This window comes from Mastigoproctus giganteus, chromosome 9, assembly GCF_048544385.1.
Source record: "Mastigoproctus giganteus isolate SK-2022 chromosome 9, ASM4854438v1, whole genome shotgun sequence".
Classification (NCBI taxonomy): Eukaryota; Metazoa; Arthropoda; class Arachnida; order Uropygi; family Thelyphonidae; genus Mastigoproctus; species Mastigoproctus giganteus.
In genome coordinates this window covers 178,384,205-178,396,572 of record NC_143583.1, presented here as the reverse complement: position 1 = coordinate 178,396,572, position 12,368 = coordinate 178,384,205, and the positions used below count along the sequence as shown (strand labels likewise).

Sequence of the window (12,368 nt, the reverse complement as noted above, 5' to 3'; positions counted from 1 at the left end):
GGGTTTTGTCAATGATATATAGGAATTTTGCTAGCAGGGAGAAGGAGGTGATTGTCCCTCTGTATAAGGCAATGGTCAGGCCACGCCTTGAATACTGCGTACAGGTCTGGAGGCCTCATTTTAGGAAGGATGTAGATTTGCTTGAGTGTGTACAGAGAAGGGCAACAAGATTGGTGAGGGGAATGAAGGGATCCTCTTACCAAGAGAGGCTTAAGTCCTGCAAATTGCAGTGGCTGGAGACTAGGCACCTGCGCAGTGATCTGATTGAAGTGTATAAGGCCTTGAATGGGTTGAGCACGCTGAATTCTGATGGGATCCTTCCACTTGTTCAGATTATGAACCTAAGGGGGCATAAATTCAAATTAAGAAAAGACAGGGGTAGAATAGATGTGTGGAAATTTGCCTTTAGCCAGAGGGTGGTTAATTGCTGGAACAAACTTCCATCTGTCGTTGTGGAAGTTGACAGGTAAAATAAATTTAAGGAGGAACTGGACAGGCATTTGGAGGGAATGGTGCGATGTGTTTTTTTTTTTTTTTTTTTTGGCTGATGCTGCATAACTCATACACTTGATTTCTTGCATTACATGCCACTATTACTACTCACACATGGGATCATTATTTTTTTCTAGCATCAATCTCATTTTCCAATTGCTGCACTGTGTATTTTTCTTTAACTTTCTTGAAAATTGTGGATATTAATGTGAATTTGGTAGCATTCCATAGTACAATCCAACATGAAATTCTACCAATAGTGCAGGTAGGGTGCCAGGCAGCATATCTTTTATCTAAAAAAAAAAATTAAATAATGGAGATTTTTTCTTTAATTATTTTACAGTAGCACACAGAGTAAAGGGGAGGCAAATTAAACTAATAAAGCAGTTGTACATGGTATCTAAATCCCAGGCCATTTAACGCAATTCCCTGTTTTATCTTATTGTTAATTAGTACTATTATTTATTGTAGGGCACTGGTAATCCAAACCATTCGTGAGTAGGCCATGGCTGTCATGCAACATGATGTGACATGGGTAATTATGCTGAAGGTTGCTAATATGTGCTGAGTAGTGAATTAAGCCATCATTTTAATAGTAACATGTACAGTATTCAACATGCAGTAAATTCAGAAATGTGCAATTATTATTGCAAATTGCATTATTTTCGTTACTTATCCTCAGTAAACTGGCAATAATTAAGAGTATTCTTCTCTTTTGGGAAGAGTTACTTATTTGAAAGTGTACAGTAGGCAACTCACGAAGGATTTCGTAATACGAGATGATATAGTAGTAGTAGTACTACTACTACTACTATGTTAATAATGGCATACTGTAAATTTCATTTGCTTTCTTCTTGAATTTATATAATAAAATAATGCCTTAGTGCCCAATATGTACAGGTGACCCCCGCTTAATGCTGATAATTCTTTCCGAAAATCAGAGCGCTAAGTAAATTCGTGCTAAGCAAGTGCCGCATTCCCATAAGTTGTTTTGTGAGTTGTAACATATGTATTTGTGAGTTGCGGTCGGTGCCATAGGATATTTCCTAATCAATAATAAACTGTAGCGAAAAGATGCACAAATTTAGGTCAAAATATTTAATATTCAAATATTTGTACATATAAAATATTCTGCATTACATACGTATATAATTATGTGGTAATTACTTACGTATCAAAATTAAACTTAAAATCATGAATTTAATTGGTCTAAATTGATTTAATTTAATTGACGAATTTAATCATGAAAAATGTGCTGATTTTGGGTTGTACTTTGGCCCTCTTCCTGGTAAACCAAAAGGGGTTTTAATTTTAAATCCCATGCAGCGTTACCACCCAACAATAAAGTCAACCGATTCTTCACCACTTTGAAACCTGGCATGTTTTTTTCTTCTTTCAATATGAAACTTCTTTTAGGCATTTGTTTCCAAAAAGGTCCTGCTTCATCTATGTTAAAAACTTGTTGAGAAGTATAACACATAATACCTCTCTTCAATAATTTTAACAAGTTCTTTTTTGAAAGTTTTGGCTACTTGATATGCACTTGCGGCTTCTCCCTGGATTTTAAATCTATTCAACCAGTCCTTACTAGTTTTAAATGGTTCCACATTTTTTTTAGGTGAGTTTTCTTCAGATCATCATATAGGCTAATCTCTCTCTCTCTCTCTCTCTCTCTCTCTCTCTCTCTCTCTCTCTCTCTTTTTAAAATAATATTTAACTTAAAATTGAATTCTGCACTGGATATTATCTTCAATAAAATTAGTTAAAGTCTCTCCACTTCAATCCTAATAACCGGCCTAGCCCTAGTTGCTTGCAGTGGAACAACTGTCTTTCCTGCTGCTAAAATTGATTCTTTATAATTGTTCTTATGGTTAAACTTGACAGTCCTAAATTATGGCACACATCCGCTTGTCCTTGACCGGAATCGATTCACTTCAAAACGTCTAATTTAATTTTAAAATTCAGTCCTTTTCTAACATTTGTAGTAGTCTTCGTACTGCATCCAGATGTTGTTGCTTTTTCATTCTTATCGGCCATTATTAACTCTTCGAAAATGCAACTGCGTTGGTTACATTAATTATTATACAATGTTCGAGTAAACCATCCGTTATGTATGATCTCTAATACTGTACTGAGTGATGACTAGACTTCGGATAAATGCATATAACACAAATATTACAAGAAATATACTTGATCATTTTTTTAACATGTTGATCTTGGAATCATATAACAAGTCACTGTACTGCAATTAAATTAGCGTGCAAGAAAATTTCAGTGAACGTGGGAAACATTTTAATGCTCTTTTGCTATTCATTTTCAAGCTATCAACTCCATCAAATGAAACGATTTCGAACGAAAAATGCAATCTGTAAAAGAGCATTGTAGTGATTTGTGACAGTGTTATAATCAGATACGGGTTATAATATAAGAACAGCATTATAGCGAATCAGCATAAAACGAACTGTGTTATGATGAAGGCCTGCTGTATTAGTAAATTCCTGCAGTCAAAACGTCCAAAAGGCTTTAAATGCATCACACTGAAGGTTTCTTTAATGTGCATCTTGAGGTTGTCACCCGAAGCCATACAGTGTTAGACGTTTTTAATATAATCCTACAGAGAATTATCGGGGGCATAATTTCTTTCATGAGACTATACCACAACAAGAAGTCATGCTTCAATTGAAAATGGTCCAGTACCTGTCATATTATCTCAAACTGAAAAAATAAAATTAAAATAAAAGATTGGAGTAACAATACACAAATTATAACTACACGGAGTGTCCTGGGACTTAAACACCATTTCAAAAGAACAGAAGAAAACTTAATAGAACCCAACAACTTGAAACCTAATCTGAAGGAACTGGAGGAGCTATGTAAATTCAAATGAAATTAGGTGCATGACAAATAATAATTTATTATTAATATATGACCATAACTCCTATTAATTTTGTGGAACTACACAGTTTATGTAAATTTATGCTCCCTTGACTGTGACTTTAAATCCTTTTATCAATGACTTCAATTACAGAAGCAGAGTCAGCTGCTAAAATTCTACCAGGTTTCACAATGCATGACTCTGGACCTCTCAAAGAAGAATTTATTTCATTCCTCACTCTTGCCCCACACACTCATCTCAGTCAATACTGGAGGGTTGAGAAATGGCTTCTTAAAAGATTGGTGTCCCATTCTTGCTGCTCGTGGTGCAAAAAAATGTTTGGTAGGCAGCTGATGACAGTTCTGATGGTTTGTTTGTTGTTTGGTTTTTAAGAGCACTAGCAGCCAAGGACATGCGGTGGTCATTCCCTTACCTTTCCGCATTATCCGTATTTGGTGGTCACTGGCTCGAACCCTGGTCTAATCAAAAAGTGTGTGTTACGCAAGCAATGCGTAAATTCTAAGTTTGGTGTGACATAAGCACTGCGAAAGCAAACATAAGAGTAGGAGTATGTTATAGGCCTAATGACTCAAATGAGCACAACGAACAATTGTACAGAGAAATAGAGTGGGCTAGTAAATCAGAATGTCTTATAATGGGGGATTTTAACTTCCCAGATATTGATTGGAACTCGTGGGTTGTTCACTCACACAGTAGTAAGACTTTTGTGGATTTATTGGATGATTGTTTCCTGCAGCAGCATGTTCGAGAGGCAACCAGAAAGGGTAATACTCTTGATCTGGTTATCAGCAGTGATCAATCGTGTATTAAGAATTTGCAGATAAAGGAACCACTAGGTGTCAGTGATCACAGTGTACTGATGTGGGATTTACTTAAAGATATAATTACCATCAGGGGTAAAGGAAAGGGTTTTTGCTTCCGTAAAGGTGAGTACAGTGGTCTCAGACAGTTTTAAAATTCTGTACAGTGGGATCAACTGACGATGTTACCAACAGTAAATTCTAAGTGGGAAGCATTCAAGGAATTAATCGTGGTAGCTACAAAAAGTTTCATACCTATTAAGAAATATTGTTCAAGGTTTAGGCCTAAATGGTTATCAAATGAACTAATGAGACTCATGACAGAGAAGAAAAATGCATGTGATGCATATAAATTATCAAGTGACTCAGAAGCCTATGGCAGATATAAGCTAGCCTGTAATCAGGTCACAAAAGAGGTTAGGCAGGCGAAGGCAGATTACGAGAAATCCTTGGCAAAAGATGCTAAGAAAAACAGCAAGGATTTCTTTACTTATATAAACTCTAAAAGGAAAGGAATAAATCTGATTGGTCCACTTGTATCAATGGTTCGACTGTTGATGATCCTGCTCAGATAGCAAACAAACTGAATGAGTATTTTGCATCTACATTCACACATGAGGAGTTAAGGTTTGAAAATGGCAGAAGGTTATCAAATCGTAGCAGGGTGCTTAATGATTTTGTAATAACTGAGAGCAAAGTGGAGGAGAAATTGTTGAAGTTAAACATAAGAAAGGCACCTAGGGTGGATGCGATCTATCGAGTTATATTAAAGGAGGTAGCAGAGCAACTAAGCAAACCCTTAGGTTTGCCTAGTCCCTCCTTAGCTCCCCACAGACTGGAGATGTGCAAATGTATCCCAAATTCACAAAGGGGGGATTAAAGGGTGACACGATGGTTCGATTGTTGATGATCCTGCTCACACAGCAAGCAAACTGAATGAGTATTTTGCATCTACATTCACACAAGAGGAATTATTAAGGTTTGAAAATGGCAGAAGGTTATCAAATTGTAGCAGGGTACTTAATGATTTTCTAATAACTCAGAGTAAAGTGGAGGAGAAATTGTTGAAGTTAAACATAAGAAAAGTACCTGGGGTCGATGGGATCTATCCAGTTATAATAAAGGAGGCAGCAAATAAACTAAGCAAACCCTTAGCCATAATTATGAGAGCATCCTTGGACTCAGGGAAGGTTCCCACGAACAGGAGATGTGCAAATGTATCCCCAATTCACAAAGGGGGATCGAAGGGTGACACGAGAAATTACACACCAGTTAGTTTAACTTCTTTTCCGGGTAAAATAATGGAGTCACTGGTTAAAGATGCATTGCAGGATCATCTAGATAAGACTAGTCAGCAATAATTTAGATCGTCTAGATAACGTCTAGACAGCAATAATTCAGACACATAACATGGGATTGTTAAGGGAAAGTCTTGTCTGACAAATCTGATAAGATATTATGATGTGGTTACAAAGGAACTGGATGCAAAAAATAATTTTGACAATGGATAAAAGAATGGTTCAGTGGGAGAAGACAGAGGGTGGTAATCAATGGTTGCTGCTCTTCGTGGACTAATGTTATTAGTGGAATCCCACAGGGTTTGGTATTGGGTCCACTGTTGTTTTGTATATTTATCAATGATATTGATGAAGGTATATCAGGCTTATTGTCGAAGTTTGCAGATGATACAAAGGTTGGCAGGGTTGTTAATGACAGTAATGGCAGTGTGCTACTGCAACAGTATCTAGATAATTTGGGCAGATGGGCTAAGAAGTGGCAACTGAAGTTTAACCTTGACAAATGCAAAGTACTGCATATGGGTAGAAGTAACCCCAGAGAAACGTACCAGCTGTGTGGTACTACACTTAAGGTGGTAGAAAATGAAAAAGACCTGGGAGTAATTGTGCAGTCAGATATGAAGTTTTCTGAGCAATGCAGACAGGCTGCCAGGGCAGGTCATGGGGTTTTGTCAATGATATATAGGAATTTTGCTAGCAGGGAAAAGGAGGTGATTGTCCCTCTGTATAAGACAATGATCAGGCCACGCCTTGAGTACTGCGTACAGGTCTAGAGGCCTCATTTTTAGGAAGGATGTAGATTTGCTTGAGCGTGTACAGAGAAGGGCAACAAGATTGGTGAGGGGAATGAAGGGATCCTCTTACCAAGAGAGGCTGAAGTTCTACAAATTGCAGTGGCTGGAGACTAGACACCTGCGCGGTGATCTGATTGATGTGTATAAGGCCTTGAATGGGTTGAGCACGCTGAATTTGGATGGGATCCTTCCACTTGTTCAGATTACAAACCTGAGGGGGCATAAATTCAAATTAAGTAAAGACAAATGTAGAGCAGATGTGTGGAAATTTGCCTTTAGCCAGAGGGTGGTTAATTGCTGGAACAAACTTCCATCTGTCGTTGTGGAAGTTGATGGGTTAAATAAATTTAAGGAAGAACTGGACAGGCATTTGGAGCGAATGGTGTGATTTTTTTTGGCAGATGCTGCATAAGCTCATACACTTGCTTTCTTGCATCACATGCCACTACTACTACTATTGCTGCTGCTCCTGCCCAGCTGGCTATGGAGGCACCTAGTTCTGATAGTGTCTGTTGTGACACATGGTACTTTATGGTGTACACTGTCAATTAAGTCTATGGCTACAACTGTTATATTAAAAAAAAAAAGTTGTTACATTAACTTAGGTTACATATACAATCAATGTTTAATAAGTTCAATTGTAAAGAGCAGTAGCTCTACTGAAATCAATATAAATTTTCTACATATAGACGCTCGCATCTTGCCATGACAGACATTATGCGTCTAGTTACCATATTCTCTTTGATCCATAATAAAGGACTTAATAGAATATTTATTTATTTATTATTAATATAACTCCATCAGTTTGGTAACTAATCTTGAGGAACTGGAACTCATGTATATTTAAGGAAGGACTGGAAAAAATGCTTCAACAAAATTATGATGATGCACAATTTTCTTTCTTTCTTTTCTTTTTTTAATGCAATAGTAATAGTAATCATGGCATGTGATGCAAGAAAGCAAGCGTATGAGCTTATGTAGCATCAGCCAAAAAAAAAAAAATTCATACAACCACTACCTCTAAATGTTTGTCCAGTTCCTCGTTAAATTTATTTAACCTATCAACTTCCACAATAACAGAGGAAAGTTTGTTCCAGGAATTACCACTCGCTGGCTAAAGGCATATTCTGCACATCTATTCTACAGCTGTCTTTGCTCAATTTGAATTTATGTCCCCTTAGGTTTGTAATCTGAACAAGCGGAAGAACCCCATCAGAATTCAGCGTGCTCATCCCATTCAAGGCCTTATACACCTCAATCAGATTCACCTCACAGGTGCCTTGTTTCCAGCTGCTGCAATTTGCAGAACTTAAGCCTCTCCTGGTAAGAGGATCCCTTCATTCCCCTCACCAATCTTGTTGGTTTTCTCTGTACATGCTCAAGCAAATCTACATCCTTCCTCAAATGAGGCCTCCAGACCTGTACGCAGTACTCAAGGCGTGGCCTGATCATTGCCTTATACAGAGGGACAATCACTTCTTTTTCCCTATTAGCAAAATTCCTGTATATCATTGACAAAACTCCATGACCTGCTCTTGTAGCCTGTCTGCATTGTTCAGAAAACTTCATATCTGAATGCACAATTACTCCCAGGTCTTTTTCATTTTCTACCACTCTAAGTGTAGTACCACACAGTTGGTACGTTCCTCTCGGGTTACTTCTACCCATATGCAGTACTTTGCATTTGTCAAGGTTAAACTTCAGTTGCCACTTCTTAGCCCATCTGCACAAATTTTCTAGATCCTGTTGCAGTAGCACACTGCCATTACTGTTATTAACAAATGCCAACTTTATATCATCTGCAAACTTCAACACTAAGCCTAATATATACCTTCATCAATATCATTGATAAATATACAAAACAACAGTGGACTCAACACCGAACCCCGTGGGACTCCACTAATAACATTAATCCACGAAGAGCCCATTGATTACCACCCTCTGTCTTCTCCCACTGAACCATTCTTTTATCCATTGTAGCAACTTACCCTCAATACAAATTCTGCTCCAATTTGTACAATAGTCTTCCATGTGCAACAGCATCAAAAGCTTTCCTGAAATCCAAATATATGATATCAAAATTATTTTTTGTATCCAGTTCCTTTGTAACCACATCATAATATCCAATCAAATTTGGCAGACAAATATGTAAATAATAAAGACAGATTGCTGAATAAGCCTTATTTTCTGCCATCACTTCTTTATCACTAATGATTGAAAAACTTAATTACATACAGAAACTGATCGAGTTATAATTTGTCACAGCACATACAATTTTAACAACCAATTTAAAGTCACAGAATTAGCATGTGTTTATTGTATAAGCAGTAGCATATGAAAAATTATATGCAAGAATAGACAGTAAAAATTTCAAGTACCTTTCCTTTTGGAACAATATCAGAGAGGGAACATTCTATTGCAAAACTTGCTTGATGTAAAAACCTAGGCTGAATTTCTTTTAACCTGAAATAAAAAATAATAATAATAAAAATAACATAACTGCAAGGTGTAACCATAAAGAAACTTACAATAACACCCCCTTCTCTCTCTCTTTCTCTCTCTCTCTCTCTCTCTCTCTCTCTCTCTCTCTCTCTCTCTCTCTCTCTCTCTCTCTCTCTCTCTCTCTCTCTCTCTCTCTGTGTGTGTGTGTGTGTGTGTGTGTGTGTGTGTGTGTGTGTGTTACCAGAACCATGCAAGGCTATTTATATTGCAAAATACAGTGCACTTAACAAATGCCTTTATTCTGAAACCAAACCTCTATTAAAAGAAAAGCATTATATTATTAGTCTGAAACAAATTGCCACCTAATCTTGTGGAATTAGAGAGCTTATGCAATTTTAACAAAGGATTAGAAAGCTACTTTAATGAATTAGGTGACAGGATTTTTCCTTTTTAATAGATTTTTAGTCTCACATTTATAGTAATTTTTTCGCATAAAAATAGATATTTATTTTGAACAAAGCACAGTGGAAAAGATGTCACTGGAATAACATTTCAAATAACTGCCCATCTTTGAATTATGGGGGGGGGGGGAGAGAGAGAGAGATTGACCACTTTGACTTATGGGAAGAAAGAAAAAAGTAAGTGGACTAGACAGATTTTTGAAAGCTGATTCCAAACTTTTTTCATTTTCCTCTAGAATGTCTAGTTTTTTTTTTTTTTTTTGATAAGAGCGATTACCACTTGTAACATTGTGTTCTTTAACTTATTTTTAAATTTAACTATGGATTATTGTAAGTTACGCTCTGCTAGTACTGTTATTGTTATGTTGTTTTTTGGAGCATTAGCAAATAAGGCCATATTGCTCTGGGGATATGCGGTGGTCATTCCCTGATCTTTCCGCATCCTCCGTATTGGTGGGCACGGGCTTGAACCCCGGTCTAATCAAGAAGCGTGTGCTACGCACTGCTGCTCCTGCCTACCTGGCTACGGAGGTGCCTACTGCTATTGTATCGCTGTTTGGCATGAATACTGCAGAATGCAAAAAAGTAGTTTGAAGGTTTTAATCACGTGTTGGGCATATATCTTTTGTATTTAGTTAAGGATAAAACTAATTTAACATTGTTATCATTAGGTATAACATAACTTGATAGCCTAGGGTAAAATGTAAGAACTAGACAGCGTAAGGTAAAACATAAGAATTAGATAGTGTAATACGAATTGCTGCATTAGCTTAGTATTGTAAGCTTAGTACAGTATTGTAAATTAAATAGTATTTAAATGGATATCATACCCCAGACTAGATCAGCAAAGCACAAAGAAAATAGTGGGAGTGCTGTGGCTCAGGGCAGTACTGAATGGGGTAAATTCTCAAATGCACCACAGCCAAAAAAAAACATGTGAAACTTGGGGAATGTTTGCAGACCTTTAAGGAACAGGACATGATCTAGCCATGGAGGATGTATTTCTGTGTGCTAGGTGCAGAGAGTGTCAAGAAATTAGGTGCCAACACAGCATTCTGAAGAGCATTTATGAGAGTTTGAAGAGTAGAGTAGATGCCCTCAAATGAATTAAAATGGGGGACCCATCAAGCTCTCAGCTGTTCAACACAAGAGCTCACTCCTGTGCATCAGGCAACACAATGACAATCTTCAGGGCAGAATGCTCTAGTCCCATAGGAAGTAGTCATTGCTGGTGATTCCAATGTCAGGGAGGCAGGGAATATATCATGCAAAAAGGAGAGGCGGAACAGGACCAGGGTATGTCTGCCAGGGGGGAAAAGTTGATGTTGTAGGGCAGATATCTTTTAAGGGCACAAAGATATAGTGGTTTTCAACCCTTTTTTTTTTTTTAATAACGGCACCACTAAGTAATTTATTTTATTTTGTGGCACCCCTACTCAATTTTCTTCCTGTTAGATCCGACTCTCTCTCTCTCTCTCTGTGTATTAAAAAAAATTGTTATATGATAATTATTACAATAATATAGCTATAAACAAAATTACAATTCATAATTCAAATTATATATATATACTGTATAATTTTATTCTTTATATAGAGGTACTAAATAAAGATCAATTATAGATCACCACAAAATTAAAAAGATACCGTACACCTTTTTATAATTAAATGAATATATAAATTTTTAAAAAAATAAGTTTAAGTAACTTAAATCCAAATTACGTGACACCTCCCTGGAATGTTGTTGTGGCACCATAAGGTGCCGTGGCACCCTGGTTGAAAACCACTGGTTTATATTGTATATGTTGGCTAATGACATTAAGAGTAGGAGATCTGCAGACTTAACAAGTACAGGTCAATGTTGAGAAAAAGTTGCAAGTTAGGGCTAAATTTGAAAGTGTCTGCAATTCTGTCCAGATATGATAGGAGGGAGTATATGATGAGAGCCTTATAAATCAATTCAGCCCTGGAGAGACTGTGCAAGGTGCATGGGGTAATTTTTTCCCCAGCAGGGTCTGTGCTTGTTAACAGGAGAGACTGCTAACAGAAGAGGATGCTACTGAGGCAGTGTGAGGTTGTTGTTGTTATTTGGTTTTTAGGAGCATTAGCAACTAAGGCCATATTGCTCCAGGGATATGCGGTGGTCATTCCCAGACCTTTCCGCATCCTCCGTATTTGGTGGTGACCAGCTTGAACCCCGGTCTAATCAAGAAGCGTGTGATACGCACTTCTGCTCCTTCCCACCTGGTTACGGAGGCAACTGCAGTGTGAGGTGGGTTGGGAAATTGCTAGCATGGGGTGGATTCACAGACTAATAGATTAACAGCAGCTGCTAGCAGAGCTGAAAGTGATTCTTTTGGAATGAGCAGCAGCCTGGAAAACAAGGTGCTAGGTATTTCTGGGACTGTTGTGTGTCATCATGGACCAAGTAAATACATGTGCTGTCTTAAGGTAGCTAAGAATAAGAACAGATGCATGTATACTTGCATATACACCAATGCCAGGAGTTTAGTAAATAAATTTGATGAATTTGAGGTGCCAATCAAAACACCAAATGCAGATACTGTTGGGATATCAAAGATGTGGTGTCACACTCATATAAGGAATGCAGAATTGGAATTTGGGTCAGACAGGGTGGAAGGGGAGGAGGAGTTAAGCTGCATTGTCTTATAATGGGAGATTTTAACTTCCATATATTGACTGGATCTTGTGGGTTCGTCACTTACACAGTAAAGGGCTTTTGTGGATTTGTTGGATGATTGTTTTCTACAGCACCATGTTCGAGAGGCAACCAGAGGGAGTAATACTCTTGATCTAATCATCATTAGTGATTCTTCATGCATTAAGAAGCTGCAGATAAAGGAACCACTAGGTGGCTGTGATCACAGTGCGCTGATGTGGGATTTACATAAAGATGTAACTACCATCAGTGGAAATGGGGATAGTTTTTGCTTTTGTAAGGATGACCACGGTGGTTGGTTAGTTAGTTAGTTAGTTTTTAGGAGCATTAGCAAGGCCATATTGTTCCGGGAATATGCAGTGGTCATCCTAACCTTTCCACATCCTCCGTATTTGGTGGTCACGGGCTTGAACCCTAGTCTAATCAAGAAACTTGTGCTACGCACTGCTGCTCCTGCCTATCTGGCTACGGAGGTGCCGACCACGGTGGTCTGAGACAGTTTTACATT

At 37.7% G+C, this 12,368-nt stretch overlaps 1 protein-coding gene across 1 annotated transcript in view; it reads right to left on the bottom strand.

Annotated features, from left to right (window-relative positions):
- qin (tudor domain-containing protein qin) overlaps positions 1-12,368 on the bottom strand; it is a 571,075-nt gene that overhangs the window by 329,986 nt on the left and 228,721 nt on the right. The window contains exon 18 of the mRNA XM_090381133.1: positions 8,659-8,743. Within this exon, the coding sequence (XP_090237259.1) occupies positions 8,659-8,743 (85 nt within the window). The remainder of the gene's footprint in view (positions 1-8,658; positions 8,744-12,368) is intronic.